The sequence below is a fragment of the Pseudopipra pipra genome, chromosome 27 (assembly GCF_036250125.1).
Source record: "Pseudopipra pipra isolate bDixPip1 chromosome 27, bDixPip1.hap1, whole genome shotgun sequence".
Lineage (NCBI taxonomy): Eukaryota > Metazoa > Chordata > Aves > Passeriformes > Pipridae > Pseudopipra > Pseudopipra pipra.
Genome location: NC_087575.1, coordinates 5570354 through 5590554, shown reverse-complemented (window position 1 = coordinate 5590554; position 20201 = coordinate 5570354). Strand labels below are relative to the sequence as shown.

The 20201-nt window shown below is 65.0% G+C and overlaps 1 protein-coding gene across 1 annotated transcript; it reads left to right on the top strand.

The window, feature by feature from the left end:
• The first annotated feature begins 93 nt into the window (after positions 1-93).
• On the top strand, positions 94-19975 carry ARID3A (AT-rich interaction domain 3A). The gene is made up of 9 exons (XM_064637640.1): positions 94-201; positions 2516-3426; positions 4042-4354; positions 15437-15509; positions 16499-16682; positions 16856-17103; positions 17412-17708; positions 17787-17873; positions 18022-19975. The coding sequence occupies exons 2-9, from the start codon at positions 3008-3010 to the stop codon at positions 18222-18224; spliced, it is 1824 nt and encodes a 607-aa protein (XP_064493710.1). The 5' UTR covers positions 94-201; positions 2516-3007; the 3' UTR covers positions 18225-19975.
• Positions 19976-20201: the final 226 nt, after the last annotated feature.

Below are 20201 nucleotides of genomic sequence, written 5' to 3'. Positions count from 1 at the left end.
GCGGCGGCGGCGACCGCCCAATGGTGGCGCGGGGCGGGGCGCGCGGGGCGCGGCGGGCCAATGGCGGCGCGGGGCGGGGCCGGGGGCGGGGCCGGGGCAGAGCAGCGCCGCGGGCCCCGCGCGCACCGGCCCCGCCGAGCCCGAGCCCGACCCGGGCGGCCGCGGCTGCGATGCGGCTTCGCGGCGCACGGCCTGCACCGGGTAAGCGGACACGGGACCGCGACCGGGATCCCCGCCACGGCCGGCACCGCCGGGGGTCGGGGGCTGGGCGGGACCGGGGCCGGGGACCGGCCGCCTCCCCGAGGCGGGCTGGGCCCTCTGCGGCCAGTGCTGGGCGGGAGCGGCGCGCCCCCTCTCCCCGCGGCCGGTTACCGGCCGCCTCCCCGGCGCTGGGCCGGAGTTCTTTCCTCCCCGGCCGCTCCGCACCCGGCCCGGACTCTCGGTTCCCCGCAGGCGCTGCCGTCCGGGCCGGACAGAGCCCCCCGGCCCCGCCCTGTGACCGCCCCGGGCCCGCGGCCTCCCGGGGTCCGACCGGCGGAGGAGCCGGACCAGCCCGAGCTCCTCTCCCCGACCCGCGGCGGCGGTTTCCCCCCCGGTTCGCGGGGCCGGGGCCCCCCCGGGTCCCGCCGCCCCCGTCCCCGGTCCGTCTGGGGGCCGCCGGTGCCACGTGCTATCGGGAGCGGGGCTGGGCTCAGCCCCGGGACGTGTCCCCTGCCCGCCCGGGGGTCCCTCCCGCGGTGCCTCCAGCCCCGTTTGTCCCCGGGGACGCAACCCGTCGGGCCCGGGCTCCCCGTCCCCCTCCTCCTCCCTCAGCCTCCGCGCCGCCCCCGGGGCCCCTCCCCGGTGGTGCCGGGATCCCGCCCGGGGGTGTCCGGCCGCGGCCAACCCCGGTGTTGGTGGCACAAAGGCCCGTCCGTCACACCCCCACCCGCCGCCGCCTATTTTTAGCCGCTGTCGCTCCCGAGCACCTGCCCCGGGGACGCGGGTGCCGCCGCCCCGAATCCCCCGCGGAACCCCCGTCACCGCCCCACGGCGGGCACGCACCGGGTCCCCTGGCCCGGAGCGGCCGGAGGGACAAAGGGGCACGGCTCAAGGTCACCGGGGTGCCACGGGGCCCTGGCTGTGGCCTCGCCGCTCCGGCTTCCCCGCGGAGACGTGGCAGCGTGGCCGCGGCCCGCGGGGCTCGAGAGGCAGCTCCGCACCTTGGCGCTGGCACCGAGTCGCTCGGGGAGTCGCGGCTGGTCGGGGAGCACGATACCGGGACGGGTCTTGCCCCGTTTCGCTCGTGGCCGGTGCAGGATTCTGGGCTCGGGTGCGGGGCAGGGCGGGAGTGCGGCCACGGCGGGTGAGCGGCGGCTGCCCCAGGGCAGGGAGGGTCCCTGCCCCGGCCTCCCCTCCGTGTGGCTGAGACGGAGATGGCCTGGGTAGAGGAGGGGAAACTGAGGCACGGGCAGAGCCTGGGCAGTGCCTCCCCGGTGCTGGCTCCTGGTGGCCGCGGAGGTGCCGCGGCGGTGGCAGCGTGTCCGTCCGTCGCGGAGCCGAGCGCGGCCGGGCCGGGAGCGGATGCGGCCGCAGCGGGGGAAGCGGCTCCCGCCCGATCGGCCGCGGCCCCGGCCCGCGCTGGGAGCAGGTTCCCCTTTCCAGAATGCGCGGGATCGTGGCCCCTGTGCGCTGCTGCTGTCCTGGCTCCGCAGCCCCTGGGTCCGGTCCCCGCGAGGTTCCCGGGGTGTGTGCGCTCCACTGGCCCCTGGGCAACTGATTCAGGCGCCTTTGCCCATACACGGCACAAACGCGGTGGTGTGGTGAGCTCCCTCCCTGCCCTCGGCACAGGCGAGGTCACAGCAGAGCCCCGGCCGGCTGAGGGGGCTGCTGGTGGCACTGGGGCTTGGGGGGCCCAGTGCTGGGGGGGTGTCCAGGCCAGGGTGCCGGGGTGTGGAGTGCCACAGGCTGTAAGGTGCTGGTTCCTCTGGTGTTTTCCAGTGGGGTGAAGCAGAGATGAGCTGCTCACAGGCCCATGTTGCTCTGGAGGACCCTGAGTCCTGGGAGGGGGAGCAGTAGGGGGTTCTGGGAGTGACTGAAAGGGGTGGTTTGCTGGGGTTTCAAGGGTGAGGCTCTGCCTGCCCATCCCATGGGATTGGCCCTGGGGTCCTGCAGCTCCCCCATGCTTTGGAGCCCCTTCACTGTGCTGCCCACGCCCCGCTGCCATCACGAAGGGCCCAGTGCTCCCCATGCAGTGTGTCCCCGGTGGGGACATGCCTTGTCCCCTGTGGGGGACCCAATGGGTGGCTCTCCCTGGGGTCTCTTATCTGCGGGCACGGGTCTGCCGGTATCCACTGCCTGCAGGGCCGGGCAGGCTATCGGGGTCCGGCAGGCCCCTTCCCCCTCCAGCAGCAGGCCCTGCCGCCCTATCTCATTAGCTCGAGATTAATGAGGCTCCTGCACTGTCTTTAACTCCTTCCTGCTCACTGGCTCCTGCCCACGGCTCCGCTGACGCTCTGCTCCATTTCTCCTGCAGGTTTGCACCGACGCCTGCTCAGCGTTGACCTGGCTGAGGATTAGGGACACCAGCCACGAGTGGGGGACCCTGAGGCTGCTGCTCCCCAGAAGGTGCCAGGTCTGAGAGGGAAGGGGTGATGCACCAGACTGCAGTTGCTGCTTGCTGAGCCTGAGGAGGAGTTTCGGCAGCACTCCAATCCCGACAAGCAGCCCCCAGCCTTCGACTCCTGCTGGAGCCCTTGAGTGGAGGAGACATTGAGCAAAGGCTGGGAGGGGTCAAGGGGCACGTCCTCCTGTCCTGACCCGGCGTTGATTCCTGCCCTGACACCCCGACGACGCTGCTCTCGACCCCCCGGCAGCCCCCCCCAGGGCTGCCTCTCCCAGCGCTGTCCAGCCTTGGCCCCCAGCCCCGCTGGAGCGCGGCAGCCTGCCGGGCGCTGCCCCCCGGGCGCTGCCCCCCGGGTGCGTCGCCCCTCGCCCCCCCGGGGACCCCCCGCCCGCCGGCAGAGCCATGAAGCTGCAGGCGGTGATGGAGAACCTGCAGCGGCAGCAGCGCGCGCGGCTGCAGCAGGCGCTGGAAGCGCGGCAGCAGGAGCAGCAGCAGCAGCAGCCGCGCTCCTCGTCTCCCCCGGCGCAGCCCCCGGGGCAGCCCCCCGCTGGCACCGCAGCCCGGGGCCGTGGGCAGGACCCGGCCCCGGCGCCCTCGGAGGAGGGAGCGGAGCCCGAGAGCGCGCACATCCAGCGGGCACAGATGGCCGCCCTGGCCGCCATGCGCGCGGCCGCCGCCGGCCTCAGCCACTCGCCCAGCCCGGGGCTCTCGGACGAGAGCCAGCCCTCTGAGGAGGAGGAGGAGGAAGAGGAGGAGCGCGCAGAGGACGAGGAGGACGGCGGGTACCAGCAGGAGATGGGCTCTGAGGAGGAGGAAGACCTGTGAGTGTACTTGGGCAGTTCTTGTGGATTTGGGGAAGGGGCAGTGACGTGGCACGGCACTGGTGGGCTTGGGCATGGCTGGCTGGGGACACCGGCCACCTTTGGGGCTGGGGAGTGGCAGGAGAGGCTGTAGGGGTGCTTGCAGGGATCCTGTGGCTTGGAGCCAGTTGTGGATTAGAGCTGTCAGGATATTCTGGAGCAGGAGCTGCTGAGAGCAGCGGCTCAGCTCTGCAGCCGTGATTCCTCGTGCTGGGCTGGCGTGGGGCGACATCTCATCTCTGCCCAGCAGCCACGTGGGGCCATGACAGAGGACCCGAGATGGTGTTAAATTATGCAGGACCCTTGGCTGCCTCCAGCCCACATCCTCCCGGGGCACTGCTGGGCCAGGAGCCATCTGGCAGAGCCCTGCTCCATGACGGAGCTGCTCTTGGGCTGCCAGGGGTCAGCTGTGCCCCACGGAGCTCCCCTGCTGATGGGCTGCACCAGGGCTCGGCTGTGTGCTGGGTGGGTGGTCCCAGCCCCACGGCTGGGCAGTGCCCGCAGGGCAGGCAGGAGAGAGGCGTGGACTTTTGGAACCAGTGTGGGACAAAGCCTCTCCTTTCTCCCTGGCACCAGGAAGGGCAAGTGGGATGAAGATGACTTTGAAGAGGACCTGGTTGAGGAGGAAGAGGAAGAAGAGGAGGAGGAAGAGGAAGACTATGAGGAGGATGAAGACATGGGAGAGGAAGGGCTCAGCTCGGCAGGGGCGGTGCGGGCGGGCACGGGATCCCTGCTGCTCCGCAAGCCCCCGGCGCCCCAGCACTACCGGGGGGAGCCTCCGCGGCTCCCGGGGGGGCAGGAGCGGCTGCCCCCCGGCCTGGGCCACACGCAGCCCCCGCCACCGGCACCCGACCACGGCGACTGGACCTACGAGGAGCAGTTCAAGCAGGTGGGTGCCCGCAGAGACACGCGTGTCCCCCCTGTGCCGCCCCTGTCCCTCTGTCCTGCTCCTGTGTGTCCGTGCGTCCTCGGGAGCGTGGGGAGACACCTCTGGCGGTGCCGCCTGTGGTAACGTTCTCCGTGGATCCAGCTGCTGTTGTCACTAGGAAAGTGTGGGATTTCTCCAGGGTTTTGGTGCTGGGTTCAGCCTCAGTACCCCTTCCCTGATCAGGTGGCTCTGAGTGGATCCTGGTGATCCTGGCGCAGGTGGACGGTGCGATGGGGTTTGCTGCAGGGACCTGGGAGGATTCCTGCTGAAAATTACAAAAAAATCACCCCAGACTTCCAAATCTCATGGGGCTCTTGGTTTTCCTCTTGTCCCCTCCATGCTATTTTCTGTGGGGACCTGGCCATCTCCCATCACCGCAGAGGTGATGTCCAGCAGAACAACTCTGGCCCCCCAGATCCTCTGTGGTGGGCAGAGCTGCTCCCCTGCTGCTGCCAAAATGCTGCTAAAGAGTGAAACTGGGGAGAAAGCACCCGGCTGCCTCCGCCGTTGCCTTCCCCGGGCTGGCAGGAGGCCGGCACGCTCCTGCTCTCCCGGCACTGGAGCTGGCTGTGTTCTGCACTGGCTAATAGAAGGAAATGTGCTGGAGCCAGGGCTCCCCAGGGGCCACCCGGCACCTTTGATGTGTGTTTAAATACATCGGAGTTTGGGGCTGGGGGAAGGGGCGGGACCAGCAGCAGCAGATGGGACCCAGATGGAGCGACCAGGGCACGGTGGCCTTTTGGGAGGGATGCGACTGCCCCTGCCCCTTCCCCTTTGGGGGGCTGTCACATCCCTCCCAACATGGGGGAAGGGACTGCCAGGATTTGCTGGCACATCTGGATGCAGGCAGGCTCAGAACAGGGTTGATGGAGGCAGTACCATCAAGCACAGTGTGTGTCTGTCCTGCCTGGCTGTGGGAAGGAGGGATGCTCCTGCCCCACATGTCCCTTGTGCCGCTGCACCCACGCCGCCTCCTCCTCTTGTGGTTTCTCTCTCTTGTGCTTCCTGCTGCCGGGGACTCAGGGGCTGGGACCGTGAGCTCGTAGCTGTGAAAGGGGTTTTTGATACCGCAGCTGTGATCTTCCTGTTTGTCAGCATGTTGGTGCTGTGGACCAGGCCACAGCCCCTACCGCGTCCCCCGCCGCAGCCACAGCGTGTGGGGACACCAGCCCACGTCCCAGCACATCCCCTGCAGCCCAGACTGTGCCAGCAAGAGGGGCTGAGCACTCCCTCTCCCCCCATTTCACTTCCCGGGGTCAGTGGGAAGAGCCCACCAGGTCAGTTAATTGTGGAAGCAGCTGGAGGGGGTTGGAAAGCGACCGTGGGCGGAGGCGCGGAGGCGACGCGGGGCCCGGAGAGGCTTCCCCGGCACGTCAGCCCGCGCACGGCGCTTGGATCGCGGCCGCTGGACCCGGGCCAGGGGGTTGCTGGCGCGGCGCTGGCCGGGAGCTCCTCCTGGCCGCCCTCCAGCGCGTGCTGCCGGGCTCCATCCCAGCCCAGCTGGCGCGGCCTGGGAAGGAGCAGCAGGAATGTAAACAGCGAGGGCGGCGCGGGGCAGGGGATGCCGTACCCCGGTCCCTGCCCCTCGCCAGGGCGGAGGCGCCTTAGGGGGAACCCGGGCAGCCCCGGGGTGCTGGAGCACGGCTGGGTCCCTGCGTGGGTGAGCCAGTCTGGATGTGGTGCTGCGTGTGGCTGTGCCAGTGCTGTGCCTGCCTGCTGCGTGAGGAATGGGCTGCTTTGGGGTTCCTCTTTCTTTTTGTCAAAGAGCTGCACAGCACTGGCAGCACCTCTGCTCTCCCAGCAGCCCTGATGCCTTCGCAGCTCTCCCCGCAGCTGCCGTTCAGGTTCAGCTCTGGTTGTGCTGGCATCGGGTCCCCCCGGGCATCCTTGGCCTGTGGGTCTCTGTGCTCGAGGACACCGTCCTCACCCCGTGCCCATCTCCACACCCAGACCCCGGGTGCCCCGTGCCTGCCGGGGGCTGCCCACGCCCGACACCGCCGGGGTTTATTGACCCATCTGGGACAGATTCCTGCGAACGGCTGAGCCGTGGGGGACCGGAGGGAGGAGGGGGCCCAGTTCAAGGGAGGAGGAAGGGGAGGGCGTGAGGAAGAGTTATGGAGGTGAGGGAGGTTAGGGAGCCGGCGCGTGGCACCTCCCCGTCCCCGGGGACGGCTACTGCGCAGGCAGAGGTCAGCTCGGCCTGACCCGGGCGCTGCCGGCGCGGGCAGCAGAACAAAGGAGCCCCCAGCACAGTGCGGGGCTCGGGGGCAGCGGCTGCCAAGGGCACCACGGCTTCTCAGGGGGAAAAGGAACATTTTTGGGGTGGGAGGAGGCTCCCCCGGCAAAATGGCTAAAAATCCAGCGAGTTCCTGCCATTGGCAAGGAGCTGCTGGAGACAAAACTGCTCTGGGTTCTGCACCCCGGTGCTGGGGGGGACTCTGCTGCTGCCCCCGAGAACAACGTTTCTGTTTCATTACTGCTACTCCTGCACTCCACTTACAGAAGGAGTGGGAGACCCTGGCACAGTGGCAGTGCCTGGAGCTGGAGTTCCCGGCCTCTGCCCCTTTTGGAGGTTCCTGTGCTGCTGGTGCTCCTCAGGCACCCTGGTACCCCATCCCTCATCAGGGCAGCTGGGTGGATCCATCTCCTGGTGCTGCCCCGGCTGCAGCAGCCACTGGACACCCTTTGGGTTCTCCATTTTGGGGGCTCCCTTTGGGGTGCCCTGTTGTGGGGCCTCAGGCTGATGTTTAACCCCACGTTTCTGCTTCAGGAAGGCTTTAAGAAGCTGCAGCGGTGCCGGGGGGAGGCTGTGCTGGCCAGGGGGTGCCAGTGGGGTGCCAGTGCTTTGGGGGGGTGGGAGGTTTCTTACACTGTCCCAACCAGGGTGTCTGAGCAGCGTCGGTGGCACATGAGGGCGAAAACCTCAGCCCTTATCTCGCGCAGCGCACCCCAGATATGGAGTTTCAAAGTGCAGCAGTTGGGGGAAAAATAAACTGAAGGCAGCTCAGTAATCTCAGCGGGGCCACGGGGTGGGGGGATGATTCTGGACCCCACACACCCGGACCAGCTCGTGCATGTGGCTGATGCAGCTGGGATTTTCCAGGAGGGTCTGGAAAGGCAGAGAGCCCATATCTCCTCTGAAGCCCCAGGTGCTGCCTAAGGTGTGGGGATCCCCTCTGAACCCCTTTCTCCCATGGACTGTTTTCCTTTCCAAAACCCAAAGTCAACCAGGGGTGTGCAGCCGGAGTGGGGGCCCCATGGCCTCTTAACAAGGGTGGGAGGGTCCATTTACTTTCTTTAAAATATTGATTAGAGCTTTATTGCATTAGCCAGCTGAGCGGATGAGCCTCCCCCAGGGAGGGTGAGGGGGCCCCTGTGCAGAGAAGGGGAACCTGACCGTTGTCACACAGCCGGGGGCCACTGTCCCCCACCCCGGAGAGGGTTGGCTCACAGATAACGGGGAGTGCCCTGGGGGCCAGGGGCCCCGGCCGGGCACTGCTGTGCTGGGGAGGTGATTGCAGTGCCTGGCCGGGCCAGTGGCAGATAACGGGGGCGAGGAGGGGACCCAAGCAGGACAGGGCTCTGGGGGCAGTGAGGGTGTTGCTGGTGGACCTCTCCCAGGAAAAGAGCTGTGTCCGCCCTCCACTCTGGCACAGTCATTGCCCCTCTCGCTCTGCACCACGGCCCAACCTGCCAAAGGGTGCTCCCAGCCGGGGATCCAGCCCAGTAATTGGCTCACAGTGCTCAGGGAGCATTCCCGGAGCTGTAATCCTACCAGATCCCTGGCCGGAGGTCAGGGACTTCTCGGCGAGAGCGGCTTAGCCGCCGAGTGCCTCCCCCAGCCAGACGCCGGGGTGCTCGCAGGTGCTGGTCCCAGCATTCAAGGCAACCCGTGAAACTGTTTCTCTCAACAACCCTGGATAATTAACGAGGTGAGGGACAGGGGACATGAGCTTCCTGCCCCTGGTACCCAGCCAGCGCCTTCACCCAGCTGGACTGTGCCCCCAACACCTCTTGTCTTGGGAGCTGGGCTGGCTCCCCCCAGCCCAGGCATTGCCTGCTCGTGTTCCCCCAGAGCCCCCTTTCCCCTGCGCCCCCACTTCCCAGAGCTGTGTTCCCCCCACACCCCGGCCCCCCGGGCTGACTCAAGGGCTGCGGAGGCGGCGGCCGCCTCCCCACTCGGCACAGCTGAACTAACAGGGATGAGGGTTTATTTAAAAGAAAGAAAAAAAAAGAAAAGAGTGTCACAGGGAGCGGGGCCTTTGTCAGCAGAGCCCCCAGCCCCCATCGCAGTGTTGGGCAAGGGCAGCATTGCTCCATCGCCCTATTTCTGGCCCAAACCACAGGAGAAATGGCAGCTGGTCCCAGGGCCTGGCCGGACGTGCTGCAATCGGGGGCCAGGAGGAGGGGCGGTTTGGGGCAGGGGAACCCCCTGCTCTCCTCTGGGCTCACTCCTGGGGCAGCTGGATTAGGGGCTTAGGACACAGCTCCTGGCTCAGGTCCTGACCTGCTCCCTGACCCTTCCCATCGGTCACTTAATCTGCCCATGCCTGGGTCCCCACTCCGTCCAGAGCTCGGGATAATCCACCCTGTGCTGGGGCTGCTGGAGGCCAGGGCTCACCCCTGGGGAGGGCTCCCCATGTGTCCCAAGGTGGCCCTATCAGTGTGGTGGCAACAGCCCTTTGGGAAAGAGCTTCCCTGTCTCCCCACAGCAGCTGGCTTGGGGTCTCACCTTGGTACAGGTGGCAGGGGGAGCCCCTTCAGCAAAGGGCTTCACCTCCTGCCTCGGTTTCCCCACCTGCCCACAAGCCACTTTGGAGCCTCCAGCTTGGGCACCAGTGCCTGATTTTGGAGATTCCAGCACCTGGGATATGCTGTCCCGTGCTGCCACGTGCTCTGGTGCCACAGTGGGATGGGGTTGGTGCTGCCCATCACCCCCCTCCCCTGGGCACTAGGAAGCCACGAGGTTTCGGTGGTGCCGGAGCAGCTCGGCAGTGATGGCTCCCGGGGCTGACAGCCCACAGCTGGCTCCTGTCAACCCCATCTGTGGCTGCTGGATCCCTTCCAGCTCCTCCAGCAGCTCCGTGGGGGGGTTCCCAGGGGTTCCGTGTGCCCTGGCCCTTCCCATGGGACAGCCAGGACCTCAGCATGGTGCGGACAGAGGGCAGAGGTGTGGGACCTTGCATTTCAGGAACAGATTTGCAATTAGCCAAATCCCAGCGGGCGGTGGAAGCCCCGGTGACTCATCTGCCAGGGCTTACTGCGATCCCCTTCTAAGACGATCATTTACATATGGTGGTGGAATTTAAACCCCATCTTGTCTTGGCTTGGAGGCCTGGGTGCCACTGCTTCCCACTGCTGCTGCCCCCAGGTCAGGTCCTGAATGGGGGTCTTGGCCCTCCAGCCCTGGGGGGCTTCACCTTGGGGGGCTCAGGGTGCACACAGGAGGGACAGCCCAGGCGGGTGCCCCAAGGGTTTGAGCTTGGCTGCTCTGGCTCAGCCACTCCCCCCCCGGGTCTGCCCAGCACTGAGAGCTGTGCTGGCCGGGTGTCTCTCCTCAAACAAGCTTTCCCAACACCGCCTGACTCCACTGGATTAATATTTGCACAAGGTCCAGTGTGATAGCGAGCATGTGTCAAGGGCATGCACCGGCACGCACGCGGTGACGGCCGGGAGAGCCGCCGCTGCCGGGCTGCTCCCACTCGGGCTGGCTCCCACCTCACAGCAGGGAGAGCAGCCCCAGGACCCAGCTCCCCCTCCCGTGACCCCTCACAACCTGTGCCACACGTCGGCGTTCAGACACCGAACCGGTTTTGATTCCAGCCAGAGCCCGGCACGCTGCTGCCCGGCAGAAACTGCCATGGGAAACGCCACGGCAGCAGGAATCGCTTCCTCCTCTGCAGGAGGGGAACAAACAGCAGCAGCACGGCCACCCCAGGAGCTGGTGTCAGTCTGGCCCGCAGCTCGCTGCTCCAGGGCGGCTCCGGAGCAGGGACGCGGATCCCGGGAGCTGCCGGCTGGCCGGGCACGGTGCCTGTGCCGCGGTGGGGAGGGCAGCTGGCGGCACACGGACAATGGGGGGTCAGGGAGGTTAAATGGTGACTAATTCGTCCATTCAGCGTCCCCTCTGCCGCGCGGGGACACCCGCCGTGCCCTGACACCCGCCGTGCCCTGACACCCGCCGTGCTGGGACACCGCCCGCGTACTCCCAGGGTCACCCACGAGACAGCTGCCCCCAGCCTGGCCGGGGCACGCCCGGGGGTCTCAGGTCCCCCGGACTTCTGGGCCGACGGTGAGGGATCGGGGCTGGGTTTGTCACTGAGCCACGGGAGCACCAACGGATCTGCTGCCCTCCAGGTGCCACAGCCCGAGGAGGGGCCACCAGTGGGGACAGTCACCTGTGACCAGGCCGTGTCCCCCATAGAGGGGACAATGCTGGGAACCTGCAGGAACAATGGTGCCGACAGGAAGCTCTGGGGGCCCCCCTCCAGCTGCCCCCACGGAAGCGGCCCCCAGCCCGGAGCATGGCAGGAATCCCGCCGGGCCGGTCAGTGGAGTCACTGCCGGCCATGTGGGCGAGGCTCCCGCGAGCACCGTCCCCCATGAGCAAGGTGTTGGGGGCTTTTGGGGAGGGGGCACACGTTCCTGCCCCCAGCAGCCCCTTCCCGAGGTGGGCTGTTCCCTGGGGGGCTCGCAGAGGATTAGGGATGGGGACAGCCAGAGGTGACCTGTCCCTAAGCCAAGCGCTTTATCTGAAGAGGGATCTGAGCTGGGGTGGACGCTCCCTTTGCCCTTGTCAGAGGGATCGGCCCCAGCAAACCCAGCACCCCATGCTGGGGTGGGGGGCCATGCCCAGAGAGGGGCTGCAGCCTCGGGCACCCCCAGCCCTGACTCAGCCACCGCTTTACAGGAAACCACATCCCAAGCGCCACCGAAACGCTGCAGCCTGGGGCCCTCTGAGCCCTTTGCTCTGGTTTTTACAAATTACTTTCTTTTTCTGAATAAGTGCCCTCCCCGACCCCACTGCGGGTCCTGGCGTGCTGGAGGCCGGGTGCTGTGTGCCAGCTGGGAGCAGGATGGGAAACACCCCATAAGTGTGTTTATTCTTCGTTAAGGAACTCGTTAGAGTGCACGGGCTCTTCCCCAGCCCCGCGTGGCCCCTGGGCTGTCCGCGGGACAAAGGGACGCATCCCTGGGGGCTGCTGAAGGAAGGAAGGAAGAAAAGGAGAGAAGGAGCTCCCTGGCCTGTCAGCCCCGGCCCTGCTACCTGTCACAACAGGGTGGGCTCTCCCCACCACTGCTCGCTTAGTGTTTTTTCCCTAAATACAGGAATTAGGGGGTTTTCAGCCTCTGGAAGGGGGAGGCTGCCACCAGCCCCCATCCCTGCTGCAGTGGCCTTTGGGGGGGTCTGTCCCCAGCCCTGGCTCACGGCGTGCACGTCCCAAACTGGTTTCGGAGAGAAGGAGGAAAACTGAGAGTGTTGCCACTTCCTGATGATGGAAGAGAAACTTGAAAATTAATCCCCGAGGCCTGAAAACCCGGAACTGAATGGGGGAAGGGGGAAGTGGTTTTAACTTGGACAGGGGCTCCTCTGTGATGCCTCGTGGGGCAGACAAGGGACAAGGGACTCCTGCCGATGGGGAGCCTGGCTCCAGCAGGACCCCCAGCATTCCCGGAGCCTTTCGAAATGGCACTTCCCCTCCCGCCTGCGATTGCCCCCTTTGCCCCAGCTCGGGAGGGGGCTGTGGGGGGTCAGACCCCCTGCACGCACCACGCCCGTGCCGAGGGCTCTCCCGCATTCCTGGCATTGCCGAGGGGCCGCCTCCCGCCTGCCCTTTGAAAGCCAACGGGTTGGGATTTTCCTGTAATCTGGTTTGAAACATTAATCCGGTCATACACACCAAACGCCGGGCCGGCATCCTGCCGGGGCGCTGGGCCGGGGTCAGGGCCACCCGCCCACCGCCTGCCTAATTCCTCCTCCACTTAATTATAGATCTGCTGGCAACGGCCATCTGGCTCCGTGTCCTCAGCCGGCCGGGCTGGGGCCGAGGGGGCTGCGCTGCGGCCAGGTGGGCCGGGCACCGTGGCCAGAGCCGGCCGTGCTGCTGGACCGGCTGTTTGCCCTGGGCTGGGGGAGCACTGGGTGCGTGGAGCTGGATCCCCCGGCCCAGGGGGCCCTCGGGGAGGTGAGGGCCATCTCCTGCCCCCCGGCCAGGCGGGGGTCGCTGTGCCATGGCATCCCCTGGCACCGCGTTCTGCCATGGGGACCCCGCGGTAAGAGGATATTCCTGGGGCAGCTGCGGTATGGATTAAGTCGTTTCCACCTCCCTAATTACAAAACATAAATCTATTGACTCAGCGGCACAGGGCGACCTCGCCCGCGCCGGTACCTTTGCACCGAGCACTGAGACACTGCGAGTCCCCACGAGGAACCGGCTTCAGAAACCGGGCTCGGGCACGGCAGGCAGGGCACGGGCACTGGGCAGGGACAGGACTCAGCACCTGCTGATTTCGGTGCAGCGGTGCCAGCAGCCGGTCTGTGCCGAGCTCAGCTGCACGCTGGGTTTCGCTGAAACGAGAACATGTTTCTGTTCCCCGATTTGCATTTTGAGCCCCACTGTCCCAGCTGTCCTGCGCTGCCGTTGGGGTTCACGGGGTGCCAGGGCTGGAGTGGCGTCAGTGCAAGGAAATCCTGCAAGGGGCTGCTGAGAGTCACTTGTCTCTGTCCCCTTCCACTTCCCTGCCTGCCTTGCCTGTGCCTGGAGGCAAGGGGGGGGCAGGGGTGATGAGGGGATGGGAGGCACAAGGGTGGACAAGGCAGCTCAGCAGGAGCCGCTCCATCCCACACTGCAGTGCACACCGAGCATGTCCCAGTCATGGCTGGGCACGTCCTCGCCCCATGGCACTGCCAGCTGAGCACCCTGGGCAGCTTCCCACCGCTGGTTCTGCTGGCAGTGGCAGAGCTGGACCAGGTCTGGGGGGGAAGCCCCTCTCTGCTCTGGTGTGGCAGTGGCCGGTGAGCAGCTGCTGAGCACAGAGGAGTTGTCGAGGTCTTGCCAGTAACTGTCAGCAGCAGCTTGTGCAATGTCCTTTGCCCAGCAGCCACGGCGGGTGTGCTGACAGAGCCGCGAGGACACGGGGCAGGAACAGGGATCCCTCTGCCCGCTGGCTCTGGGGACCCCCGTGGCTTCATCCCAGCTGGGCGGAGCTCGGTGTGGGACCAGCGGGGTTGGCAGGGTGTGTAGAAGGACGGCACTCGAGGCAGGCGCCCGCCATGGCCACTAATCCCCCGTCCCGGCCGGCCACGCTTTCCTCAGCTGACGGTTAATTTTCTTTCATCCTCTTAAACGTGTCCATTCCCCTCGGGACTGAGCCCGGGGGGGTTCACAGCTGGGGGGGTCATGGCAGTGGATGAACCGGCGCGTTCAGTCCTTCCCCAGGACGGCTCCACGCTCCACACCCCGTGGGATCGGGTGCTGGGGAAGCCCTTTCTCTGAGCGCGGCTTTCGGAGCCACTCTAGGAAACGGGGGAGGCTGGATTGGCACCGGCCCAACGTCCCTCGGCCGGCATGAGCAGCCGGTGCAGCTCAGCCCGACAAACCACAGCAGTGCTGCTGCACCAAGGCTTGTTCCCCACACACCACGGTCCCACACCGCACCCCCTGCTGTGGTGCTGGGCTGGGAGAAGAGCTCTGAGGGTCTTGTCCGATGATGCCGATGGTGCTGGTGGCTCCTGCCCTTGCCCTGGGGGTGTGCTGGGGGCCAGCCAAGCCTGCCGAGGTTCCCAGGGGAACTGGGGGGGTTTATGGTCCCCCTGCGGCGCCCAGCCCCGCTTATCATGCGGCCCCACTGATCCCTTTGATCGGCGCCGGCGGGCGAGTCCAGCCCTGCAGGATCCGGATCCTCCCTGGGGGACGGCAGGAGGGGGGGTTTGCACCCCTCGCTTACAGCCAGGATGATGCCCACCCACCCCCCCAGCTGCCCGCAGGTCCTGGTGCCACAGGGCCTGCCCACAGAGGGAGTGGGACATCGGTGACCTGGTGACCAGCAGCAGCAGCCCTGTGGTGTGTGTCTGGTGCGTTACGGGGTGGGAGGGTATTTATAGCCCCCTCCCAACCCCTCGGCCCCCCTGGCAGTTGTTCAGAGTTGTCACTGAGAAAAGCAGGAGCTGTGGCGTCTGGGCAGTGCCTGCCCTCCCAGCCCCTGCTCTGACACCCTTCCTGGGGTGGGGTGGGGATTATCCACCAGCCTCCGGGCAGAGACTGTGCTGGGCTTCAGGAGAGGCCACACGGCCTGGTGTGGCATGGTGTGGTGTGGTGTGGCATGGTGTGGTGTGGTGTGGTATGGTGTGATGTGGTGTGGTGTGGTATGGTGTGATGTGGTGTGGTATGGTGTGATGTGGTATGGCATGGTGTGGTGTAGTGTGTTGTGCCTCCAGTGTGCCAGGCGCTCCAAACGGCAGATCCTGTGCCATAAATCAGGCAGGAGTGTGCCGGGCTCGCGGGGTTAGGGTCCTGGCCGAAGGTGCCCCTGGCCCAGCTCTGCCTGCCCTGGCACAGGACACATCCCCACAGTGCCAGTGTGACATGAGCTCACACCATGGCACACGAGCAGTGTCTCCCAGCCCCGGCTCTCTCTGGGCCGTGGGTGCAGAGGAGGGGCCGTGCTGAAGCGTTGCTGTGCTGAGCATGCAGTGAATGCTAAAAATAATCGGGATCAGCGTTCCTGGGAGGAGCTGGGGCCGAGCGTGGTGTTGGCAGCCTGGGAACTGCTCTGACGTTGGCACCACTGATATCTCAGCACTGGCACTCCGGGACCCAGCTCCGAGCGGGCAGGCAGGGGATGGTGGCAGCAGGGCACGGGCACAAGTCAGCGCCAGCCCCAGGAACCCCAGGGACCCCGTGGCCCCGTGCAGGGACCATTTGATGTCCTGAGAGCTGAAGGGCTGCAGCCACAGGGCTGCTGCAGTGAGAGCCAGGGGTCCCAGACAGGGGGACACAAGGGCTAAGGGGGTTTCTGAGCATCTCTCTCCTCTCTGCGCAGCTGTACGAGTTGGATGGTGACCCCAGGAGGAAGGAGTTCCTGGATGACCTCTTCAGCTTCATGCAGAAGCGAGGTGAGCCCCTCCACGAGCCCACCCTCCACCCCCGATGCCCCTCCCGGGGCTCATTTCCTCACCCCTTGTTACTGCCCTGGGGTCACAGCTCTGGCTGAGCTGCTGGTTAATCTTTAACCCCTCGGCACAGCGGGGTCAAACCTGCTGGGCTGGATCTGGCGCCTGCGGCCCCCCCTCACTCCTCTCCCTGCACCCATCGCACCCAGACCTGCGGCTCCTCCCCACAGGGTCCCCCCACCCCTGAAACTCCCCGGCTGTGCCCCTCTTTTGCCTCGTCCCTGGGTTATTGCCGGGGGCAAAGCCCCTCGCTGCCACCTCACTCTGTCAGGGAGGGGCACGGAGGGGCCGGGGTGGGAAGGGCTGAAAGCCGAGCGCGCGCCTGGTCGAGGGTCTGGTTCCTGCGTGGAAAACAGCGCTGGAAGTGCTGACGCAGGGCTGGCTCTGCCCTTTGTCAGGCAGCGCTGGGGAAGCACGTGTGCCCCTGCGGGGGGGCCAAGGTTGCCAGCTGGGTCCCCCAGGGTCCCCGTGGGCCCTGGCTGTGTCCTCCAGGGTCCCCTTGGCTGCGCCCCTGGGGTCCCCCAGGGCCCCCTCACCGTGGGGCCAGGAGGGCAGGGACCCCCAGGAGGGAGCAGGTGCTTCCAGCCCCCTCCCTGTAGCTGGAGGGACGAGCCCCCCGGCTCATGGGACCCTCATAGCAAGATCGTGCCACCCCCATTATAAATAACTCGCGTTGCTGGGTGCTGGCTCAGCCCGAGGAACCGGCTCAGCCACGACGGGGCTGTGGCTGGAAACTGCGAGTTTCTGTTTCCTTTGTTCATGGTTGATCTCAGCGGGGGGGCCTGGAGGGGAGGAAGGGGATGGTGGAAGGGGAGGGAGGAGCAGGAGCCCCCCCACCCCCTCTGCTGCCCCGCAGGGGTCTCGGCAGCTGCCCCGTGGCTGCGGGTGACGAAGCAGCCCCAGACCCGCTCTCTCCTCCCGCTGCTCCCCAGGGACCCCCGTGAACCGGATCCCCATCATGGCCAAGCAGGTGCTGGACCTGTACATGCTGTACACGCTGGTGACTGAGAAAGGGGGTCTGGTGGAGGTCATCAACAAGAAGCTGTGGCGGGAGATCACCAAGGGGCTGAGCCTGCCCACTTCCATCACCAGTGCGGCCTTCACCCTGCGCACCCAGTGAGCGGGGGCTCGGCGGGAGGGGAGGGGGGCAAGACCCTGGGGGTCCCTCTGCCCTACCTGGGAGCGATGAGGAGGGAGAGAGGGAGGGAGGGAGAGGGCAGCACACGGGCAGGGGTGTTCAGCCACTGCATCACCCCCACCAACCCAACCTGTGTCCCGTGTGGCCGCAGGTACATGAAGTACCTGTACCCCTACGAGTGTGAGAAGCGCGGGCTGAGCAACCCCAACGAGCTGCAGGCGGCCATCGACAGCAACCGGCGGGAGGGCCGGCGGCAGGGCTTCGGCGGCTCCCTCTTCGCCTACTCGCCCAGCGGCACCCACGGCCTCCTCTCCTCGCCCAAGCTGCCGGTGCCAGCGCTGGGGCTGGCATCGGCCACCAACGGCGGGGCCATCGCGCCCGGGCAGAAGATCAAGAAAGGTAATGGCTGCTGCAGAGTCCAGCTGCTGTGGGGCCCAGCCACAGGCTGAGCCCCCTCCTGGCACCAGGGATAAGGGGCAGAGCTGGGTGCGGTGGGCAGGGGGGTGATGCTCCTCTCCCCTCCCTGGGCTCCAGGGCCTCAGCTCGGGGACCCTGACTCCAGTGACCCATCTCTGACCTTTGGAGGTGCCAGGCAGCCCCCACCACAGCGGGGCCCCAAACCATTGTGCCAGGGCCAGGGACACCCCCGGGGTGGTGGCACCTGCCTGTCCCTGCACCCCCATGCCTGACACCTGCTCCCCCTGCAGAGGAGGACTCCCCCATCCCCATCTCCATGCCCAGCCGGCTCCCGGTGTCTCTGGCCGGGCACCCCGTGGTGGCCGCGCAGGCGGCGGCGGTTCAGGTGGCGGCGGCCGCTCAGGCGGCGGCGCTGGAGCAGCTGCGGGAGAAGCTGGAGTCGGGAGAGCCCCCGGAGAAGAAGCTGGCGCTGGTGACGGACGAGCAGCAGCGGCTGATGCAGCGGGCGCTGCAGCAGAACCTCCTGGCCATGACGGCCCAGCTGCCCATGAGCATCCGCATCAACAGCCAGGGCACGCGCTCGCCAGGTCAGTGCCGGCCCCGGCCCCCTGCCCCGGCCGAGCCCCCGGCCCCGGCGGGCTCCGTAACCCGGCTCTCCCCGGCAGAGAACCGCCCAGACGCCGCCACCAGCAGCAGCAACGGCACCAACAGCATCAGCATGTCGGTGGAGATCAACGGGATCGTCTACACGGGTGAGGGGCTCCCCCAGACCCCACTGCCGTGGGCGGGGGCTGCTCCACCACCGCCGGCCCCAGCAGCCCCCACAGCCACCCCCACTGCCCTTCACCCCGTTCCACGGCAGCCACGCCACCCCCAGCTCAGACCCCGCTCTCTCCCCAGGTGTGCTGTTCGCCCAGACGCCCGGCCCTTCCTCCTCCTCTTCCTCCTCCTCCTCCTCTGCCTACAGCAAAGGCAACAGCGGCGGCAGCCGGAGCAGCGGCAGCGGCGGCAGCGGGGTGGGAAGCGGGGCTGGGAATGTGCCCCCCACCACGGCCAGCCTGGCTGTGCCCCCCAGCTCTACCTCCAACAGCGCTTCGCCTTAACCCCCCGGACCCCCTGAGCCCCAGACCCGGCCACAGGAGGACGGGGGCTCACGGGGTCCCAGCAGGGCTCACGGGGGTCTCAATGGGATTCCACTGGGATCTCACCAGGTTTTCACTGGGACCTCACCAAGGTCTCACTGGGGTCTCGCCCGAGATCTTGCCAGGGTTTCTCTGGGGTCTCATCAGGGTCTCACCAGATCCTGCCCTTGTTCTCGTGTTGTTGGATTTTCCTTTTCCAGGCAGAAAAGCTTTAGCCCGGGGGGTTTTGCCGGAGCCGCCGGCTGTCCGGCTGCGCCGCTCCGGGACCGTTTACCTCACTCACATCACACTTTGCACTGTACATTTATTATTATTATTATTATAATTATTATTATTTTTTAACTCGTGTTACCTCCAGACAGACGCACGGACGCCTGCTGACGCGAGCGCTAGCGAAACCCCCCGGAATTCTAAAGGATAAAAACCCGAGAATCCTAAAAAAAATTGGAAATAGGGAGATATTTTATTCATTTCCATCCTTTTCCCTCCTTTATTTTGGGAACTCCACTCTGCAGGATTTTAAGAGGTTGTTTTTGATTGTTTTGTTGTAAATAGCTTCTATTTTATTCTCTAAACAAAAAAAGAATCAAACTTTTAACATGCAAATGATATATATTAGTCTTCATCAGGGAAAATGGGAGCTTGGAAAAACATTGGAATCTCCTTTCTCCTCTCATTATCGGTGGTTGGGTCCAGCTCTGCTCCTTCCCCCACCGGTAAATCCTAATTTTTTTTTCCTTCCCCCGCATAAAACTACTGTTCAAAGCCCCTTTGGGCTTATTTCCTCCAAAAAGAAGCAGGATCCAGAGGATGGGATGCTCAGGGCTGCGGGACGCTCCAGAGGTCGCGGAGGACCCGAGGGACCCGAGGATTTATTTTGAGCCTCACAATCTCATTTTTTACCGTCCCCCCCCCCAAAATTCACCCACATCTGCGTGAGACACAATCGGACCCGATACCGAAACCCCCGCCCCCCTCGGTATCTCCATTCTCAGGTTCCCACCTGGAGCACAGGGTTTTCCCCCTTCCCCAGGTGCCCGGGGGGGTCCAGGCTGGTGGGACCCCCCTGCTTGATTTTTAATTTCACTCGGGGAAGTGGCGATCTCAGGGGATTTGGGGTTTTTCCAGCTGGTTTTGTTGTTTTCGGCCTTTTTTTCCGTGCTGGAATCCCCTTGGTGGCTCCGTGGGGGGTCTTGGTGGCTCCAAGGACCCTTTAGGGAGGTCTGGGGGGTCCGTCCAGCTCCTGCTGCTGTTGAGGTCCAGCCCAGCTCCCCGCAAGGAGAAATTCCAAGGGGGAATTTTCATGCCCAGGGCGGGCTTAGATTTTCTTAGTGATTTTTTGCATTGTACAGTCACTATTTTGGGTTGTTTTGGGGTTTTTTTTAATTATTTTCCCTTTCCCCCTTTTCCTCCCCCCCCCTTTATTTTTGTTTTTGAGAGCGGGTGACTTTCCACTTTATTTTTCTTTTTGCATATCGATTTAAAAATAATGAAAAAAAAAGCCTAAATCAGTTTCTTTGAGGGGGGAGGAGGTTGGAAAGAAAATTAGACTAAAGAAGGGGCCCCAGCTGCAGCCGCCCCCTCCCCCAGCGTTGCGTATCTTAACTCAGGTAAAAAAGGAAAATGAGAAAAGATAAAAAAACCACAAAAGACAAAAAAAAAAAAAGAAAAAATAATAAAAAAAATAAACCACATTCTACCTCTGAGCGCGGCGGCCTCGGGCACACCCGGGCCCCGGTGAAAGATTTCAGTTTTGCAAAACATTCAGGTATTGAGACTTTTTGATTATTATTAAAAAAAAAAAAAATAAAAAATTAAAAAAAAAAAAGAGAAAATAAAGTAAAAACACTGAAAGTTTACATTTTATAATAACATTATTATACAGATTGTATTTAAACGTCAGAATATTTAAGACAATTGTAACCCTGTAAAGTGAAG

Coding starts and splice junctions, on each gene's coding strand:
- ARID3A (XM_064637640.1), top strand. CDS start 3,008: ATGAAGCTGCAGGCGGTGATGGAGAACCTGCAGCGGCAGCAGCGCGCG. Junction 16,683..16,855: donor GCCTTCACCCTGCGCACCCA/GTGAGCGGGGGC, acceptor GTGTGGCCGCAG/GTACATGAAGTACCTGTACC. Junction 17,709..17,786: donor CCAGGGCACGCGCTCGCCAG/GTCAGTGCCGGC, acceptor TCTCCCCGGCAG/AGAACCGCCCAGACGCCGCC.